General features: G+C 41.0%; 1 protein-coding gene across 1 annotated transcript in view; it reads left to right on the forward strand.

Annotated features, from left to right (window-relative positions):
- Window positions 1-3,423: 3,423 nt before the first annotated feature.
- PYGB (glycogen phosphorylase B) overlaps window positions 3,424-21,224 on the forward strand; it is a 64,575-nt gene continuing 46,774 nt past the window's right edge. Inside the window, exon 1 of the mRNA XM_075564186.1 lies at window positions 3,424-3,771. Within this exon, the coding sequence (XP_075420301.1) occupies window positions 3,529-3,771 (243 nt within the window). The 5' untranslated portion in view covers window positions 3,424-3,528. The remainder of the gene's footprint in view (window positions 3,772-21,224) is intronic.

The following is a 21,224-nucleotide window of genomic DNA, read 5'->3' on the forward strand; positions in this document are numbered from 1 at the left end:
TGTATGTATGTGTATATATGTGTATATGTATATATGTATATGTATATATATGTATGTATGTATATATATATATATATATACCATATAGAATGAAGGGGGAAGTGCAGAGTGGAGACCCAAGGCCCAAGTGTCGGCCAATGGAGATCCCCTCATAGAGGGGTTTAGGAGAGGAGATGGGTTAATTAGGGAGCGAGGTAGTACCGATGAAGAACACAGCTTTCCCCCAGATCCTGGATGCTTCCTCCCCCCAACTACCATGATCCAAATTCTACCTTGCAGGGTTGGATAGGACAGAGGCTGTACACTGGTACATATGAGGGCTGGAGGTACAGGGAATCCAGGGTGGATGATACCTTCAGGACCAAGGGTGTGAGGGACGATGCTGGGAGAGTGGAGGGTGAGTGGGTTGGAAAGGGGGAACTGATTACAAGGATCCACATGTGACCTCTTCCCTGGGAGAGGGACAGCAGAGAAGGGGGGAAGGGAGACTCCGGATAGGGCAAGATATGACAAAATAATGATGTATAAATTACCAAGGGCACATGAGGGAGGGGGGAAGGGGAGGGAGGGGGAAAAAAAGGAGGACCTGATGCAAGGGGCTTAAGTGGAGAGCAAATGCCTTGAGAATGATTGGGGCAGGGAATGTATGGATGTGCTTTATACAATTGATGTATGTATATGTATGGATGGTGATAAGAGTTGTATGAGTCCCTAATAAAATGTAAAAAAAGAAAAAAAAAAAGAAAACGAAGACCCTCCGTGAGATGGGTTGACTCAGGGGCTGCAACATGGGCTCAGGCACAGGAACAAGTCTGAGGATGGCTCAGGACGGGGCAGTGTTTTCTTCTGTGGTGCATGGGGTTGATATCTGTCAGAACCGACTTCATGGCACCCAAAAACAACAAAAGTCCTATATCAAGACTAGAATATCATAATGATCAGTTCGAGTAAATATTAATTATCAGATTAAATACATTTACCAAGAGAAGTAAAGTTGAGAAAAGATTGTGAATAGATCACTCCAATTATCTGCCAATGGTACAACTGAGAAACAGTTACAAAAGATCTGGTAACTTAAGTTTAATGTTATATCTGAAACCTTTAAGCTCTTAAAATTTTTATTTTAAGATCTTTCATTTTGTCTAACATTTCTTCTGAATTTGACTTAATCTTAGCTTTTTAAAAAAATCATTTTATTGGGGGCTTGTACAACTCTTATCACAATCCATCCATCCATCCATGGTGTCAAGCACATTTGTACATTTGTCGCCATCATCATTCTCAAAACATTTTCTTTCTGCTTGAGCCCTTAGTATCAGCTCCTCATTTTTCCCCTCCTTTCCCGCTCTCCCCTCCTTCATGAACACATGATAATTTATAAATTATTATTTTGTCATATCTTACCAACTTTAATCTTAGCTTTGTATCAGTTTATAAATTCTCCACTTGTTATATATATATATATATATATATATACATATTTTTGTCATATCAAGTTTTGTCACTTTCACGTAAGCTTTTGTGTTGTAGATTCTAAAAGGCATTTAACAAAAAAAATTCTAAAAAATAGTCTTATATTGGGGACTTATTAAAAAGGACTAATATCCTGAACTTACAATTCATCAAACAGAATCAAGAACTCCGAAGGGTGGTGAGGGTTTTGAAGTACAACTGATCTAAAACTAAAAATTGGCCACTAAATAGATTAAATATTGCTTTGAGTTCTTTATGTGAGAATATTTTGAGCATTTTAAGAGTGTCCTCTGTATGTAAATAACTATTTTAAAAGCGTTTACTATAATTCAATCTACTCAAGTAAGTGTCAAAGTTATCATCCCTAGAACGCTACATAAATCTATCCAATGATGGGTGATTTTCTCTTTACAATATCAGCAAATAGCCCTAGTAGCTTAGTGCAATACAAATTAAGCTGCTAAAAATCAGCAGTTTAAGACCACTGTCAGCTCCATAGGAAAAAAATAAGGCTATTGCCATCCCTGAGCAAGATGCACAGAAGTACCAAGAAAGGCAAGCCAAGGCAGATGGGGTAGCAACTAGGGATTCTATGCAAACTTGTCTTAATGAAAAGATGAAAGAGATTTAGATGAAGCTAGTGACTTTTTCTAAATTGACGTAAGTCACTCAAGGAAACGAAGAAAGCCCTGCACTTTCAGGAGTTAGCTTAATAACGTCACTCCGGAAACCCATCAGCCTAAAGGCAGAATCGGCTGAGGAGAAAATTATTTTAGACACTTGCTTCATTAACTAACCTACCCTCAATATCCTTGCAAGCTATGAGACCATAAAGTAAGGGCCAATAGGGATTAGGGATTGAAGGGAGCCACAATATCCCCTAAAAAATTCAATGTCCTAGCCCCGGTGAAATAATTGTTATGAGCTGGGCTTTGATCACAAATTTGGCGGTTCAAAACCAGCATCCACTCCAAAGAAGAAAGGCTTTCTATTCCTGTAAACAGTTGCAGTATGGGGAGCTCATGGGGGCAATTTTGCTCTGTCCTATAGAGTCACTATCAGTCAGCATCGACTTGATGGCAGTGTGTTTGTGGTTGGCTTTTAAGGTCTTCCTGAAATCGTGAAGAGACCCGCTTCCTGAATGAAGCATACCTTGCTTATTAAACCTTTGCTTACGATCCATCTTGATGTCTTGTGTCTATGGCTCCTGTTGTGGCTGCAAACCACTTCGGAGAAACTTGCTAGCTTTTCTCTGAGGAAGAGAGGCTCCCCTAACGTCAGCTTTCAGCACACGACACTTCTTCCAATGGAATTTCCCCCACCAAGAGAACAGCGTTTCCCAGCGAATAGGAAAAGAGGAGCCATTGCACCAGTCCTTGCCTCCTATGAACTTTGCAGCTGTCTCCACAATGGCTGCCCTCCTAGACTAATTAATTCAGGGCACATTCTCACGTGTTCAGTACATTATAAACGAATTTTTATTTTCTCAGCTGCTATTTTCCGGACCCTTATGCAACCCATCAGATTGGGCCTGCCAGGCGTTTGAGGCTGCCTTTCAAACTTGCATTCCGTTTCCCTTTGGTTTGTCAGAAAAACTTCACTCCATCCAGCACCCATAGCACCGGCTGGGGTGAAGGGCCCAAGAAAACAACCTCAGAAAGCAGGGTTCCCCTTCCCAACTGCCTTTGGATCTGCAGGGAAAGCGGAACGTAATGCTTGGAATCTGCAACCTCCCTGCCCGTCGCTTGGTGCCACTCTATGCTGGGCCTACTCACTGAAGGTTCGAACCCCAAGTCTCCGGTGCTTCCCGAGGGGCAGGCTCCCTCTGCCGGGAACCCCCTCCCTCCCAGGGCCGCACCCTATGAGGTCTCTTTTCACACCAAAGCCGGCTCCAGTGGCCCCGCCCCTCCCATCAGCTCAGTGCGCAGGCGCCGGCCTGCTCTGCCACTGCAGCACCCCCGGGGCGGGCGCCAGAGCAGCTGCAGCATCCTCCGCACCTAGTCGCTGCAGCTCCAGTCATCCGCCTGCGGCTGCTGGTCCTCCTCAGCCCGAGCCATGGCGAAGCCTCTGACGGACAGCGAGCGGCGCAAGCAGATCAGCGTGCGCGGCCTGGCCGAGCTGGGCGACGTGGCCGAGGTGCGGAAGAACTTCAACCGGCACCTGCACTTCACGCTGGTCAAGGACCGCAATGTGGCCACGCCCCGCGACTACTACTTCGCTCTGGCGCACACGGTGCGCGACCACCTGGTGGGCCGCTGGATACGCACGCAGCAGCATTACTATGAGCGCGACCCCAAGGTGAGTCCGCGGCCCCAACCGGGGCTGCCCTGGGTGGCATGTCGAGCCCCACGAAGGTGTCCCCCAGGAGGAGGCTCAAGCCGTGCCCAGTGGAGGTCGATTTTGAGGGCAAACGACGAATCCTTCCCACCTGTCAGCGATCCCGGCACTGCCGGCGGGCCAAGGAGACCGCTCTAGGGGGCCGGACGCTGTTCCGCCCTAGGGGAGAGCCTAGCGTGGCCACCACACACACGCTAAGCCCATGCCCTTCCCCGTTGCAAAGGCAGCCCAGCTAGGCCTGCAAAAGCAGGACGTGCAAGAGCCAGGGCAACCCCACCCCACCCCACCACGCACACACACACCATCCCCGCAGGCTGTGACAGCTGTGCTCCCTGCGCTGCCTGTGGGCCAGCTGCCCTTCCCCGCGAGCAGCGCTTCCTTATGGAGGCCCTGCTGCCCTGGGCCCTGGGCGGACACGCTTCTGAGTAGGGTGTATCCTGGTTCCCTTTATGCTCGGACACTTCACTTCCCAGTCACCCTGGCTTTTTCTGTAGCTGCGGAGGGAAGCCATCCTGGGCAGTTTGAGGTGTTGAAGGGACCCGCTCAGTACTTTACTTTTTGTAGAGGGCTGGGATGCTAGACTTGTTGGGGAGAAAATCATTTCGGATGGGTGCTAAAGAGGGTCAGGTCAAAAGCTGAAAGAAAGCTGAATCACTAAGATTCTCACGCCTTTAAGAAAAACAACAAAAAACCTTTTTGTATGTAAATTGGTTCAAGATTTACGGAGCAGATCCTCAGTTTATACTCAACAATGGAGACTCATTCTGTTTTAACTCATACATTGTAGTTAATTGTTGCAATCAGCAATGTACCACCCACCTCACTTTCTCCCTTTGTTCCCTGTTCCCGTGCCTCCTCCATGCCTCCAAACTTTGATTTGGGGAAATGTTGCCCATTTGAGCTCCAATGATTACTACTTTCTGTCTTTTTCCAACCAGTGAGCCTAGTTAGCTTTGTGCCTTTGAGTTTTGCTCCACATTTTTCTCCTATTCTATCCAGGATCTTGCAGGGTTATCCTGAGAACTGTTGATAGCAGTAGCTGGGCCCTGACTAGTTCTGGTTCATTCTCACAAAAATTGGTTAAAGTTCCCAGAGATTCTTTAAATAAATGTTCTATTTGAATTTCGCAAAATGTATGTTTGCACTAGGAAAATAAATACAATAAAGAAAATTCACCAATACTCTCCTTTTCTCTTAGCCATGTTAAAATGTAGGTCTTGTAACCATGTTAAAATATAGATCGTTTCAGATTTTTTCCTCTTCCTATACAAAGTCATATTCAAAGAATTCCTGGGGGACACAATGGTTAAGCACACGATGACTAAGTGATATGTCATTCATTTAAATCCACAAGTTTCTCAGAATAGACCTGCTGGCCTGCTCCACTAAAAGATTAGAGCCCAGGAAACCCAATGGGGCAGTACTACTCTCTTCTGCAGAGTTGCTATGGTGTCTGAAGGAACTGAACCTCACACAACAGCAACAAATGCACATACATGCTTTTGAAAATATCATATTACACATGCATGAATTATATGGCGTCCCTGTTTTATTTGTAAATATTTGTCACTTTTTCACCCAGAAATAGCTTTCCAGTACATGGCATGCTTATACAATACAGCATCACTGATAGGGTAAACTTTTATAGGTATGTTATAGTCTTGATCAGCCCTGCTACCAGTTGTTTCGCTCTTTACCGTGGAAAAAGTTGCCCTTTCTATTATACTAGCGTGATAAAATTCTTACCTTCCACATGGAAGATTCAAAGTAAAATTAGAGAGAGAGAAAGAGAACCATCCAAGCCTAAACAACCCTCCAGATTCCTTACCCATCAGACCTCAACCCTGGTTGGAGGGGAAGGAGGAGTATGAGAAGGAGAAGAGAGAAACACGGTATTAAAAACTGGAATAAATGTAAAATGGATCAAAAGGGAGTTCAAAAATTAAGGGATTACATTCGAACTGCATCTGCAATAATCCACTCTACAGTGCCCACTGTCTGATAGCACCTCAGCTCTAGGATCAGAGGGGATTCTGCAAGGCTTTACTCCACGTGGAGACACTAAAGGTGGATTTTGGGCTTTCACTGTCATCGATAGTTTTGCTAACAGTTTCTTATAAAAGAAGCAAGTCAATACAGTTTCAGTTTGGTCAGGGTTTTTTGGTTTGACTTTTAAAATCATTTCATTGGGGGCTCATACAACTCTTATCACAATCCATACATCCATACATCGTGTCAAGCACATCTGTACATTTGTTGTCATCATCACTCTCAAAACATTTGCTTTCTACTTAAGCTCTTGGTTCCTCATTTTTGCCCCTCTTTCCCCGTTCACCCCTCCCTCATGAACACTTGATAATTTATAAATTATTATTACGTCTTGTCTTGCACTGTCCTATGTCTCCCTTCACACAGTTTTGTGTGACCTGTCTCCCAGGGAGGGGGTTATATGTAGATCCATGTAATGGGTTCCCCATTTACACCCCACCCTCCCAGTACCACCACTCTCGGCACTGGTCCTAAAGGGTTCATATGCCATGGATCCCCTGTGTTTCCAGTTCTTATTTGTACCAGTGTACATTTTCCGGTCTAGCTGGATTTGTAAGGTAGAATTGAAATCATGATAGTGGGGAGGTGGGGGGTGGGAAGCATTTAAGAACTAGAGGAAAGTTGTATGTTTCATCATTGCTACACTGAGCCCTGACTTTCTCCTACCCATCACCCTTGGTAAGGGGATGTCCAGTTGTCTGCAGAGGAGCTTTGGGTCCCCACTCCACACTGCCCCTCATTCTCAATGGTATGATTTTTTGTTCTTTGATGCCTGATACCTGATGCCTTTAGCACCTCATAATCACACAGGCTGGTGTGCTTCTTCCATGTGGGCTTTGTTGCTTCTGAGCTAGATGGATACTTGTTTACCTTCAAGCCTTTAAGACCCCAGACGCTATATCTTTTGATAGCTGGGCACCATGAGCTTTCTTCACCACATTTGCTATGCACACATTTGTCTTCAGGGGTTGTGTTGGAAAGGTGAGCATCTTGGAATGCCAGTTTAACAGAACAAAATAGTCTTGCATTGAGGGAGTGCTTGAGTGGAGGCCCAATGTCCTTCTGCTACCTTAATATTAAATTTATCAATATACATAGATATATTTCCCCATCATCATATATAAATATATTTACATCTGTACATGCCTGGATTTAGACCTCTATAAATGCCCTTTGCCTCCTAGTTCTTTCCTCTATTTCCTTTTACTTTCCTCTTGTCCCACTATCATGCTCAGCCTTATTTGGGTTTCAGTAATTCCTCAGTTACATTGCCCTTGATCAAGCCCTGCCAGGCCTCCTACACCCTCCTCACCACTGATTTTGTATCACTTGTTGTTCCCTTGTCCCTGGGTTTGTTAATACCACTTCCTTTTCCCCACCTCCCCCTCTCCCAAGTCCCCCCGGAACTGTTGGTCCCGCTGTTTTCCCCACCAGATTGTTTATCCAGCCTATCTTATCTAGATAGAGCTGCAGAGATAATAATATGCACAAAAAAACAAGACTGAGCAAAACAAAGTAACAAAACCAAAAAACAACAACACAATGACAAAAAAAGAAAAGCCTGTAAATATTTCAAGGTCTGTTTGTTGACCTTTAGGAGTGTTTTCTGGTCAAGTCTGATGGGGTGCCACGGCCTGGCCCCAAAGCCTATTTTTGGTACTGCCTCAGGACTTCCTTGCTCTGCTCCCTTTCCTCTTCTGATGCATACTCTTAGTGTTTTGCCTTAGTGTGGTGGGGTCATATCGAGTGCAATTCCCACGCTGTGTCTCTAGTGTTGTCCCCTGTATAACTATGGATCAGTGAGGGATGTCGTGTCTCCTAGTGGTGCCGGCCATGTGGTCCTCTCTGTGCATTGTCTACTGTGAACAGGGATATTGTCCTCAAGGCTTGGTAGGCCAGGATGTGCTCCACTCTCTCTTCCTCCCCATTCATTTGCTCCCATGTGCTCTGATCAAGTATGTCTCACTCCCTGAGGTCTAGCTTCAATGTTGTCCTCTGAAGTAAATTTTTTCTGGGGGGTAGAGGCGATGGTCCACTTAGTTGGGATTGGAGCCAGCCTCTCAGACCTCTCTACTGGTTCCCTGCTTCATGCTGGTATGTTGTATTCACATCTTAGAGCATTGGGTTGAAGTCTGGTCCCGCTTTCCCTGTAGAGATATAAACAATATACTCCCTTTGGGTGGGTTAGTGCCCTGTTTCTCCACTATCCATTTCTTTTCTTTCTTTCTTTCTCTCTCTCTCTTTCTTTCTTTCTTTTTTTCTTCCTCACTTTTAGTTGGCTACCATCTGTATCCCTGGAATTGGTCTGGCCCCTGCCATACTACCTGGACCTCACCCCAGGAATGTTTGTATACAGTAACTTTTTCCTTATGCCCCTTTTGAATTTTTTTTAAGCTTACCTCAGCGGACTTGAGATAGTTTATTGTGCCAGCCTGGCCGATAAACACATGTGGGATTAATGGAAGGGTGGAGAGCTAAACAGATTGGTGAGCCTCGCCTTTCTTGCCTCTCGCTCTTTGATCATTGGACCAGTGTGCGGCTGCCTTGCTTGTTCTGTGCCTCAATTTGCAAGCTACACTAACTCTGGGACACCTAACCTGTTGGCTGTGTCACTGTAATTTGAGGTTCCTTTAAGACCTGCCTCGCCACACAATTGAAATTTATATCTCTTGAGCTGGGGACTGACTGTTGGTGACCTGGTTGACTATTGGTGACCTGCCTTGCTGTTTGCTGCCTGTGCTGGGATAGCCTGAATCTCTCTACAGAGGACTACCTGGTGGTTCTCAAGGTTTGAAGGACTGCCAGTGTCTCGCAACTTTCTCATGGGAGTGAGTTGCACTGAGCCATTTGTACTGCTTTATAATTTAACTGTTCATTTCTTGTGTTATCTGTGTGTGTGTATATATATATATATATATATAAATTATCATCTGCTTTTGTCTCTCTAGAGAACCCCAGATTCATGTTATACTTGTCCTTTTGTACTTGGCTTATGTCGCTTAGCATAATTGCCTACAATTCTTTCCATGCAGCGGTGTGCATCATGCATTCATCATTGCTTTTTAGGAATGTATAGTACTCCATTGTATGGATGTACCACAATTTTTAATCCATTCATCTGTTGATGAAAATTTGGGTTATTTCCAACTCCGTGGATTTTTTTCTTGCCTCTTCTGGGTATATGCCCAGTAGGAGGATTGCTGGGTCATATGGTAGCTCGATTTCCATTCTGTTTTAGATATCATGAAATTGATTTCCATAGTGGCTATACATACCTACAGGTCCACCAGCAGTGGATGAGAGTTCCTATCTCCCCACAGTCCCTCCAACCCTTGTCGCTTTATGATTTTTTGAACTGGGCTATCTCTGAGGATGTTAGGTGGTATCTCATTGTTATTTTAGTTTTCATTTCTCTCATGACTAATGATCAGGAACATATTCTCATATGTTTATTGGCCATTCAAATTTCTGCCCTTGTAAAACGTCTGTTCAGGTCCTTTGCCCCACCTACTCAGTGGGAAATTAGGTTTGCTTTTTCCTTTTTGGAAACTAGCAGAGTAGATTTTAGTAATATGGCCTTTGTTTGATGTGTCATTGTTAAAGATGTTTCCCCAGTCCATGGACTCTCTTATTACTCTCTTGGTGAATTCTTTTGCTGTACACTGGTGTTTTATCTTCAGTATATCCCATTTGTCAATTTGTGCCTCCTCTGTATTTGTGTCCTTCCCTATTTCTGCTATCCTATGTATTCCCTGTGCCAAAGTTCTCAGGTTGGTCCCAATTCCCTCATTGATGGCCCTAATATTTGGGGTTTTTTTTTCTCGTGGTCTGTGATCTACCTTGAGTTTATTCTTGTACATGGAGTGAGATAATGGTCTTGCTTCATTTTTCTGCAGGTAGATAACCATTTTTTTCCCAGCACCACTTGTGAAGAGGGCATCTGCTTACCATTTGATATTTTTGGGGCCCTTTTCAAAGATTAGTTGTCTGTATGCTGATAATCTTATCTATGGATTTTCAGTTCTTTTCCATTGGTCTGAGTATCTGTCATTGTACCAATATCATGTGGTTTTGACAACTGTGGCTGTATAATATGTACTAAGGTCGGGTAAGGCAAGCCCTCCCATAGTGTCCTTCTTCTTGAGGAGCTCTCTGCTAATTCTGGGCTTCTTCCCTCTCCATATGAAGTTGTTAATCAGTTTTTCTATTTCTTTGAAGAAAGATGAGGGTAATTGTATCAGGATTTCATTAGTTATATAGTGCCTTGGGCAGAACTGACATCTTTACTATATTGAGTCTTCCAATCCACGAGCATGGGAAGTTCTTCCATTTGTTAAGGACACTCTTGGTTTCTTGTAATAATGTTCTGTAGTTTTCCTCATATAAATCTTTTGTTCCTTTAGTCAGGTATATACCTAGATATTTCAATTCGTGCGTGGCTATTGTCAAGGGTACTATTTTTGATCTCCTCTTCTGTGGTCTTATCCGATGTGTATACAGTCTGATAGACTTCTGTTTGTTGATCTTGTATCCTGCTACTCTGCCAAACTCCTCTATTGCTTCCAGTACTCCCCTTGTGGAAATTTTGGAATTTTCCATATATAAAATCATATCATCTGCAAATAAGGATGATTTCACCTCTTCCTTCCCCAGGTGAATAGTTTTGATGTCTTTTCTTTGCCTTATGCTGTTAGCTAAAACCTCCAGTATGATGTTAAATAAGAGTGGGGAAAAGAGGTATTCTGGTCTGGTCCCCTTTTTTAGTGGGATTTTCTTAGTCTTTTCTCCATTGACTACCACGTTGGCTGTTAGTTTTTCATATATAGCTTGCATTGTCTTGAGGAATTTGTCCTTCTATTCCTATCTTCTTGAGTGTCTTAAATAGGAATTGGTGTTGGATGTTGGTGAATGTTTTTTCCACATCTATTGATATTATCATGTGGTTTTCATGTCAATGTGGCAAATGATACTTATGGTCTTTCGTTTGTTGAGGCATCCCTGCATCTCTGGTATGAATCCCACTTGGTCCTGGTAAATTATTTGATATGCTTTTGTATTTTATTGGCCAGTATTTTGTTAAGGATTTTTGCATCAATGTTCATTACGGATATTGGTCTGTAGATCTCAATTCTTGTGGAATTCCTGCCCAGTTTCGATATCAGGATTATAGTAGCTTCATAGAAGCATTTGGGAGTTTGCCATCTTTTTTATTTTCTGGAAGAGTTTGTGTAGGATTGGTTTCAGTTCTTCCCTGAATGTTTAGTAGAATTCTCCTGTGACGCCATCTGGTCCAGGGGATGTTTTTGTTGGTAATCCCTTAATAACCTGGTCTATTTCTCCCATTGCTGTGGGTTTGTTGATAATCTTGACATCCATCAGGGATAGCCTAAAGAGGATTGTTTTTCAAAGAATTTGTCTATATCTTCCAAGTTGTTGAATTCATTGAAATACCATCCTTCGTAGTACTTTTTAATTATCCTTTTGGTTTCACTAGGATTTGTTGTAATGCTCCCTTTTTAACCCCTCATTCCTGCTAATGAAAGTTGTTCCCTCCTTTCTTAGGGTAGGTTTGCCAGCAGTCTGTCAATTCTGTTTATCCTTTCAAAGAACCAACTTTTAGCAACATTATTTTTTCCCAGTTTTCTTATTTTCTCTCTCTTGAATCTCAGTCCTGATTTTTATTACTTCATATCTTTTGTTATCAGTAGGATTGTCCTGTTGGCTCTGCTCTAGTTGTTGTAAAATGTATGCCAGCTTATCAATCATGCGTCTCTCTTCTTTTTTCATATTTGCATGTATTGCTATGAAACTTCCTCTGATAACTCCCTTTGCTGTGTCCCATAAGTTTTGGTAAGTCATGCTCTCATTCTCATCTGTCTCTAGAAAATGTCTAATTTCATCTCTGATCTGGGACAGTATGCACTGCTTTTGCAATAAAGAGTTATTCATCCTCCAATTGTTTGCTCTTGTTTTCTTCACCTTCCTTTTGTTGATTTACAGCCCTATGGCACAGTGGTCAGAGAGAGGTCTGTATGATATCAATGTGCTGAAATTTATGTAAATTCGCCTTATGTCCAAGCACGTGGTCTATCTTCAAATATGTGCCATGCGGGCTTGAAAAGAATGTGAATTTTTTTTATATATTTGGATGAAAAGCTTTGTAAATATCTATCCGGTCAAATTGTCTAATTGTAGTGTTTAGCTCTCTAACCTCCTTGTTGAGTTTCTTTCCCTGTGATCTATCTTTATCAGAGAGTGATGCATTGAAGTCACCCAGTATAATTGTTGAGGTTGTGATTTATTTTTTCATCTTTTGGAGTGTTTGGTTGACATATTCAGCGGGTCTGTCATTCAGGGAATGTATGTTTACAATTCTTAGTGGTTCTTTGCCTGCTGTTCCCTTGAGCATTATATTGTGTCCCTCCTTATCTCTTTTTATGGTTTGCACTTTGAGGTCAATTTTATCCGAGATTAGGATTGCAACACCTGCTTTTTTGTGAATTGCTGTTTGCTTGGTATGCCTTTCTCCAGCCTTTAATTCTCAGCCTATTTTTGTCTGTAGTCTTGAGATGTGTCTCCTGTAGGTAGTAGATTGATAGGTTGTGTTTTCTAAGCCTGTCAGCTAGTCCCAGTCTTTTAATGCCCGAGTTTGGGTCATTGATATTCAGGGTTATTATCTCCATCTGTGGGCTCCGATGTCACCTTATACCTTTTGTGTTGGGTATTTTCCTACCTCCCTTTCTTATCAGTGTGTTGTGCATGTGTGTGTGGTTAATTCTTGACTTCTTTTCCCCCTTAAGCCAATGCTCTATCTTGGGAGCCGTTTTCTCTTTGTTGTCCTTTGGGTTGGGTTGTTCTATGTGGCAGTCTCTTAGTTATGCTTGGTGAGTGCTTTTCTTCTGCCCATATTGGGTCAGCAAGTATCTTTTGTAGGGCGGGGTTTCTGCTGATGTATTTTTTGAGTGTTTCTGCGTCAGGGAAGACTCTTGCTTCTCCATCTATCTTGATAGATAATTTGGCTGTGTAGAGTATTCTTGGGTTTACGTTATTTTCCTTAAAATTTTTTTTTCTTTTTTTTCCTTAAAATTTTTGAATGTTACTTCATTCTCTCCTCTTCTTCATAGTGTCCACTGATAGGTCTGAGCATATTCTTATTTGGGAGCCTTTATATGTGATTGCTTGTTTTTCCATAGCTGCTCTCATGATTTTCTCCTTTTCCTCAAAGTTGGATAGTTTAACTATTATGTGCCTTGGTGACTTCTTCTTGAAACTCAATCTAGCTGGTATTCTTTCAGCCTTCTGAATGGTTGCTTGTTTTTCATTAAGCTGGGCAAGTTTTCCTCCAAGAATTTTCTCACTATTGTTGTAGGTGACTTCTTTGTTGTGTCCTACTGCAGTAATCCAATTATTCTGATGTTCGAATCCTTTTCATAGCATCAGACCTAGCTCTTGGGTTTTCTTCAGCTTCTCTGATGATCTCATTAGATTTTTGTTCACATTTGTTAACATCTGCTTGGCTGTCCTTTAGGTCACTGGTGCGGTTTTCTGCCTCCTCCATGCTATTGGCAAAGTCTGTGAGTCTGCTACTGTTTTGTTTTGTTTTTTTATCTAGTCCCTAAGCTCTTGTATTTCCCTTTGGTGTATGGACTTTATATCCTCATCATTTCATCATTTTTCTATATTGTTTCCCTCATATCCTGTATGACTCCAAGCAGCATTCTGAAAATTTCTTTCTGTGGCAGATCAATGTCTGCTTCTTCTATGCATGTCATTAGGTTCTGTCATTGCCTTTTGTGTCTCCTGTTTTTTCATTGAGGTCGTTGGGGTTGATTACTGTTTATGTTGCATTGTTTTAGAGGAGCCAGGTGCCATTTTTCAGAGAGTTGAAGAGCACTGGCTGTCTTGGAGACTCGTAGGAATGCTTCTTCAAACTTCCTGCAGCTAATTTCACTATGGAATTAGCCTACCACTTTATCTTCCTGTGGCTTCACTCTTTCCCTAGTCAACCAGTATTATGTTATTTGGAGGGCAAGTTTGATGGTCCTCTCAGGGGATGCTGGTTTGGTTGTTGTGGACCCACGAGGATGGTGCTGTACTGGGTGATCCAACAAAAAGCTTTGATGGTGTGGCCAACAGCATCTTGGGGCACCACAGAGGGCCTGCAGGGGTGCCTGCTGCAACAGGAGTACCACAGAAGGCTGGTAGGTTTCCCACTTTAGTGTAGAACACCACGAATGGTGGGCGGAATTGCCCTGGTCAGGTAGATCACTGCAGAGGTTGGGAAGAGATTCCTGCGGCAGCATGGGATCGTTGGCAAGTGTTTCTTCACTGATTTCTATGGAGTCCTTCTGGTACATGTTACTCAGTCACTATCTTCCCAGAAGTTTCTGGGTCAGGTTTATAAAAGTTAATCTTGGCTTTGTGGGTAAGAAAATTACTTAAAGTAAGAAATCTATTGATTATTTTTTCTTTCACAGCACTTTAGAGCAGTAATTAAAGTATTTGCAGTAATTATATCCTTCTTTTAGAGTATTAAAGATTACTTGGGAAAGTAACATAATTTAAGACCTATTTATTTCTTTTTAGTTATTTCTGTTTTCATTTCTTAGAATCAATGGACAGAATTATTTAAAACACTGAATATACTTTGTAAGAATTTTCACATGTGCTATTACATCTTCTAATACTATTGAAAGCTCATAAATCAAAGTTAAATGATTATATCATCAAAATACAAATCTGGACTAAAGAAGGAAAGTAAAGAAAAATGTTTTTTTAAATATATATATAGACAAGAGGCCATTGAACACCAGTAATATTCTTATACAGATTTTTTTTGTAATTCTGTTTACTGGACCAAGTGTAGTTACTTTTGGTTCCATGCAACTTTGTTTTTTATACAACTCTTTGAATGGATACAATGTACACATATGTTAGAAGAAACAAATATACAAGGATAAGTAAAAACTTGTCTCTGTGATCTGTGGATATGTACAAATAAATTCTTTCACAAATGCACATGACCTAGTTTTGTTTTGCTGCCTTCAAAATAAAGGTCTGATCAAAGCAGTGCCTTCCTAGGGGCTCTGCTAGCCCCCTACCCCCCCTTTTTTATTTCAAAGGGATCCAGAAATATCATGGGATTTCTTAGGAAGAAATTTTAATAAAGTTGAAATTTCATTATTGAGATAAGAGGAAAGAAATATTGAGCCAATGAACTTTAAAAAATCATTTTGTCTTCTTTATCCAACTTCCAACATTCACATACATATGAGGCAATTGTAAATGCCATGGCTTGAGTCAGGCAAACCTTAGCCCTCAAAGTAACATGCTTGTGTTATGTTTCTCGCGTTAGAAATACCTTGGTCCTTGGTTTCGCACTAGAAACTAGAAAGAATTCACATCTGAAGCCTGGTTTGTGATCCAAGTGGGTTTATATAAAAGGAGTTTCAGACTTTACACAGGCACTCTCAGGGCACTTCACACCCACATGTGGAAACCTGAGGTCTGAGAAACCACAGCCAATCTGAGGAGCAGCTGGACAGGAGATGACGGCACAACTGTGCAGGACTACCACCCGACTCCACTAAACTGTGTAGGAGACACAGGGAGAGAAGCTGTGGTCTCAAAGTTTCTGGCTTTTCAGGGCCCCATTGGGAGGAGTAGTCAACATTACTAGTTGATCCCATTGGCTGAATTAAGCCTATCTGGCATGGATGGGGCCAATCCAGGTGTACCTCCCACCTAGGGGTACTGCCCTTTCCTGGCTCAGAGCCTGAATTTGGAGCATGTCCTCTAGCCTTGAACAGCTTCCAACTTCTTGTAAGAGGGTCCCTAGGCATGAAGAGGAACAATCTCCTATCTGGCTACCTAACACTTGCTTTGGGACATTTTAAAGAGATCTTTTGCAACAGATTCACCCAAATGTAAAGCATCCTTTGATCTTTTGACTGCTGCTTCAGTGAGTTTGACTATGAATCCAAGCAAGATGAAATTTTTGACAACATCAATCTTTTCTCTATTTGTCATGAGGTGTGATACTTATATAATCTGTTGTCAATTTGAGACTATGAAGATTGAAGGGGTGGAATTTAGCCTGTCAATCAGACTGCAGCTTGATGACCTCATTTGAAGGCGTTACGGAGATAAATAGCTCATTGGAAGTGGGACACAGGCTGATTCCCTAGGAGACATTCCTGCTGACAAGACACATGGAGCTGTGCTAGTGCCCTGGAGCTGGACAAGTCATGTAGAGACTCCTGCCAGCACTGAGGTGCTTACATTGCCACTGGATCCATAAGACTTTCAACTCACGGGTCTGTGATCTTCCTGTATTTGGCATCATTGCATGTGTTTCGTGAGTCTGAAGAGGAATTTCTAGATTGGTTTCGGACATATGGGCTAACATTGGACTTATGGACTTGATCTGGACTGGGCTGGGACGTTTTCTCAATATACAATTGTTCCTTTATATAAAGTTCTTTCTTATACACATGTGAGTGTCTATGAATTTGTTTCTCTAGTCAACCCAGACTAACACACAGGTTACCTATTGGTCCATTTGTGAGAATTTCATTTATTTTCTCTTTACATTGAGTTGTAACCTATACTGAAGGCTACAATCCTTAATTTTCATCAGCAAGTGCTTCAAGTCCTCCTCACTATCAGCAAGCAAGGTTGTTTGTCATCTACATGCCACAGATTAATAGACCTTCCTTTAATCCTGTTGCCTCGTTATTCTTCATATAATACAGATTCTCTGATAATTTGCTCAACATATGGCTTGCACAAGTATGGTGAGGGGATACAAACCATATGCACATATTTCTGATATTAAACCATGCAATATTCCATTGTTCTCTTCATATACCTGCCTCTTGCTCCATATACAAGTTTTGCATGAGCACAATGAAGTTTTCTGAAAGTCTCATTCTTCTCAAGTTTACCCATAGTTTGTTATGATCCACATTATTGAATGACTTTGCGTAGTCATTAAGACACATGTAAACATCTTTTAGCTATTTTCTCTTTTCAGTCAAGAGCCATCTGACATTAGCAATGAAATCCTTTGTTCCATGTCCTCTTATGAATCTGTCCTGAGTTTCTCACAGCTGTCGGTGTACTCATGTTTAACCATTGTTGAATGACATTCAGCAAAATTTCACTTGCATGTGATATCAACTATATAGTTCTATAATTTGTATGTTATTTTGGGTCATCTTTCTTTGGAATGGGTACAAGTGTGGATCACTTCTAATCAGTTGACCACAGAGGTCTCTTCCAAATTCCTTAGCATAAGTGAGTGAGTGCTTCCAGTGTTTCATCAGTTTATTAAAGCATTTCCATTGTTATCCATTAATTCCTGTAGCTTTGGTTTTGGCTTATGCATTCAGTGAAGTTTGAACTTCTTCTTTTAGCACCATTGGTTCTTGCTTATATGCTACCTCCTGAAATGGTTGGATGTTGACCAGATTTTTTGCTTCAATGACTCTCAATATTCTTTCATTTTCTTTGGGTGCTTCCTCCATTATTCAGTATTTTCCCCATAGAATCTTTCAATATTGAAACTCAAAGCATAATTTTTATTCCTGTGTGCTTTCAGTTAAAGATATAGAATGCATTTTCCTTTTTTGGTTTTCTACCTGTAAGTCTTTGCACATTTAACTATATTTTATTTTGTCTTCTCAAGTTGACCTTGAAAATTTCGTCAGCTCTTCCATTTGCGTTAGCTACTCTATGATTAAGAACATAGTCAAAATCCCCTGTAACATTCACTTTGGTCTTTCTTTCCTTTCCTGTCTTTTAGTGACCTTTTGGTGTCTTCATGAAGTATGCTCTTGACGCAGTGGCACGTTCATTCATGTCTTCTGTCATTGTTCAATGAGCCACTTCTGTTCTTGAGATGTACTTGAAAATCAGATGAAATTTACTTAAGGTCCTATTTCGGCTCTTATGGACTAGTTTAATTTTCTTCAGCTTCATCCTGAGCTTTCATATGAGCAATTGGTAGTCGATTCCACACTAGGTTCTGAGCCTAAGTTTAGCTGCTAATACTGAGTTTCTCGATCATCTCTTCCCACAGATGTAGTCAATTTAATTTTTGTGTTTTCAATCTGGAGAAATCCATAAATGTAATCACCATTTGTATTATTGAAAAAAGATATTTGTGATAATGAATTTGTTGATCTTGCAAAATTCTATCATGCAAACTCCAGCATCATTTGTCACCAAGACCATATTTTCTAAATACTGGTCCTTCTTCTTGGTTTTCAACTTTCGCATTCCAATCGCCAGTCATTTTAAATGCATCTTGATTGCATGTTTGATCAATATCCAATGAAGATATTGGTAGAATTCTTCCATTTCTACATTACTAGCATTAGTGGTTGCTGGTCAATATGAATAGTGGTTATTTTGATTTGATTTCCTTGTATACAGATAGATATTATCACAAATAGCATTGTTCTTCAAGATAGATCTCAAAATATCCCTTTTGACAATGAATGTAACTAACACCATTCCTCTCGAATCAGTCATTCCAACATAGTTATGGGACTGCCTGATTCAAAATGGCCAATGCCAGTCTATTTCTGCTCGCTAACACCTTTAATATCCATCCTTGTACATGTCATTTCATTTTTTACAACTTACAGTTTTCCTAGATTCATACTTTATATTTCTTCTCATTTTGATTGGTGCCCCATCAGAGGATGAAAGTCCCAAAGGCTTTATTTACTCTATCTGCATCATCATGGTCAACTCTATTTTGAGAAGGCAGCTCCTCCTCAGTCACATTCTGAGTGCCTTCCAACCTGAGGAGTTAATCTTTTGGCACTATCTCTAACAATATTCTGTTTCTATTCATGAGGTTTTCAGGTCTGACAATGTTTATATGCGGTTTTTAAGATTTTCAGTGCCTAATTCTTTAGACGTGGACAGCTTATTCCTTCTTTGTAACTTGCTATTAGTCTGGAAGCTCTCTTGAAACCTGTACACCTTGAATGACTCTGAAGGCATTTGAAATACCACTGATCTAGCTTACAGCAACACACTAGCCACCACAGTACAACAAACTGACAAGTATGTGATGGTAAAAAAGGGTTAGACAAATGGAAACACTACCTTCAGAGGTGTATAAATCTATAAGAGAACTTTTTAAGAAACAATAGCTTTACATTTTATTATTTTATTTAATAACGTTTTCCGTGAATTTTTAGAAATGCTTTTTAAACTTACTTTCATTTATCTTTTCTCTATGATTTAAAAAGCCAAAGAGTATAAATCTGGATGTTAAATCAGTTTAATATCTTAGAATATCACTTAGCCAGAGATCTTAGAAATTATTTTAAGCTCATATACTATAAGATGTAATTACTATTAATATTACAGTTGGTTCATTTTAGAGGCATGATCATCATTTTAGACTGACTGCCTCAAGGCTTGGGAGATGGGGTTGGAAGAGTACAGAACCTGAGAGCAGAAGCCCGCCTTCATCTTCATCTTTATCCTTATAATAATGAGCGCATACAATATTTGTTCTTTGTGATTGACTAACTTCACTTAGCATAATGGTTTCCAGGTCCATTCATGGGATTTGGATATGAGTAGCATTGCATTTATACATTGCCATCAGTAATATTGACATTTTCACAATATTAAGTCATCCTATCCAAGCCATCCTATCTTTGAACATGAGATGTTCTTCCATTTGTGTAGGTCTCTTTGTGTAATAACGGTCTGTAGATTTCTTTGTACAGGTTTTGTGTTTGTTTGTTTGGTTGGCTGGTTGGTTAGGTTTATTCCTAAGCTTTTCATCTTTTGTGTAGTTATTGTATCTGATACTGTTTTCTGGGTGTCTTTTTTGGAGCTCTTCATTGGTTTGTAGGAATCCAGTTGGCTTCTGCTTATTAATCTTGGATCCTGTTACTTTACCAAATCTCCCCACTGTTTACAACAGTCTTTTTGTGGAATCCTTGGACATATATTTATATAAAAGCATATCTCTACAAATAGTAAGAGTTTCACTTATTTGTCCATTGGTATTCCTTGATTTCTTTCTGTTGTGTAATAGTTCTTTGTAGGACCTCCAATACAATATTGAACAAGTGTGCCTATAGGAGGCAACTTTGTCTAGCTCTCATTCCCAGGAGAAATGATGTCAGTTTTTCCCCATGAGTGCAATGTTGCTCTTTAGATTTTTGTAGAGGGTCTTTATTCTGTTGAGAAATCCCTTTCTCTTTCTATTTTAATGACTTTTTAAAATCAGAAATGGGTTTGGGGCTAATATTATTTTATATTCTGGAGTCTAATCTAGCATGCTACATTGCATTTGGTTGCCTTGTTTTCTTAGATCTGCAGCAATTTTTAAGCTTTCCTTGAAAGCTTAGTTGACTACCAGTCAAGAATTTCTTATAATATCCCTGTTTGGGTTTGTGTGATAATTTTCATCATTAAACTGGAGTTATTAATTTTGGAAAAAAAGACTTCTCGTCACCTCCTATTAAGGGAACCTGGTATCCACATGAGTTATAACTGATACTGTTTACCTTGATCGGTTGACTAAGGCGATGTCCTATAAGTCTCTTTACTGCACAGTCACTGGGTTTCCTTTCCCATACTCTATTAGAACCAAGCACTAAGTTTAGCCAGTACTAAAGGGGAGAGGGGGATTAAGCTCAGTTTCCTAGGGAGAGAGGTATCAGAGAATTTGTGGGTAGTTGTTAGAGCCACCACCAGAACTACTTCTGGTAAGTCCATCTGATTCGTGGCATCCCCATGTGTGCACAGTAGAGCCGCCCTCCCTCGTATTTCCCACACTGTGACCTTTCGGAAGCACCATGCCATCCTCTTGAAGTGTCTGTGGGTGGGTAAAACTGCCAATATTTTGCTTACTAAGACAAATGCTAAATAATTACTGCTACCCCAGGGTTCCCCTCAAAAACAAAACAAAAGCCACAACAGAACTGGCACTAATGTGAGGCTATGCAACTCCCTGTGTCTTCATGAAGCCCCGCGCATTTCTGTTCCCAGCAGTGGCTTTGGGCACAGCATTCTTCACTCTGATATGCTCATAAGGAGTTTTTAGTTCCTCCTGCCTCCCACATTTATAACTGGATTATTTGATGAGAAATATTTGCCCCTTTGCATTTATTTTTTTCCAGGCCATACTTTAAAATAACACAACAAGTTTCAGTGGGGCATCATGCTTTGTTTAAGACAAACATTGGTGCCCACTGCCACTAGTGATATCCAATGTTTTGGAGATGTGACATGGCGCATGCTTGGCAAGTACTCGAGTACTGCAAGGCATCTAGTCAATGATTTATCGGCACCGTCATCCTCATTATCAGCACACCTCACACGCA

The sequence above is a fragment of the Tenrec ecaudatus genome, chromosome 12 (genome assembly GCF_050624435.1).
Source record: "Tenrec ecaudatus isolate mTenEca1 chromosome 12, mTenEca1.hap1, whole genome shotgun sequence".
NCBI lineage: Eukaryota > Metazoa > Chordata > Mammalia > Afrosoricida > Tenrecidae > Tenrec > Tenrec ecaudatus.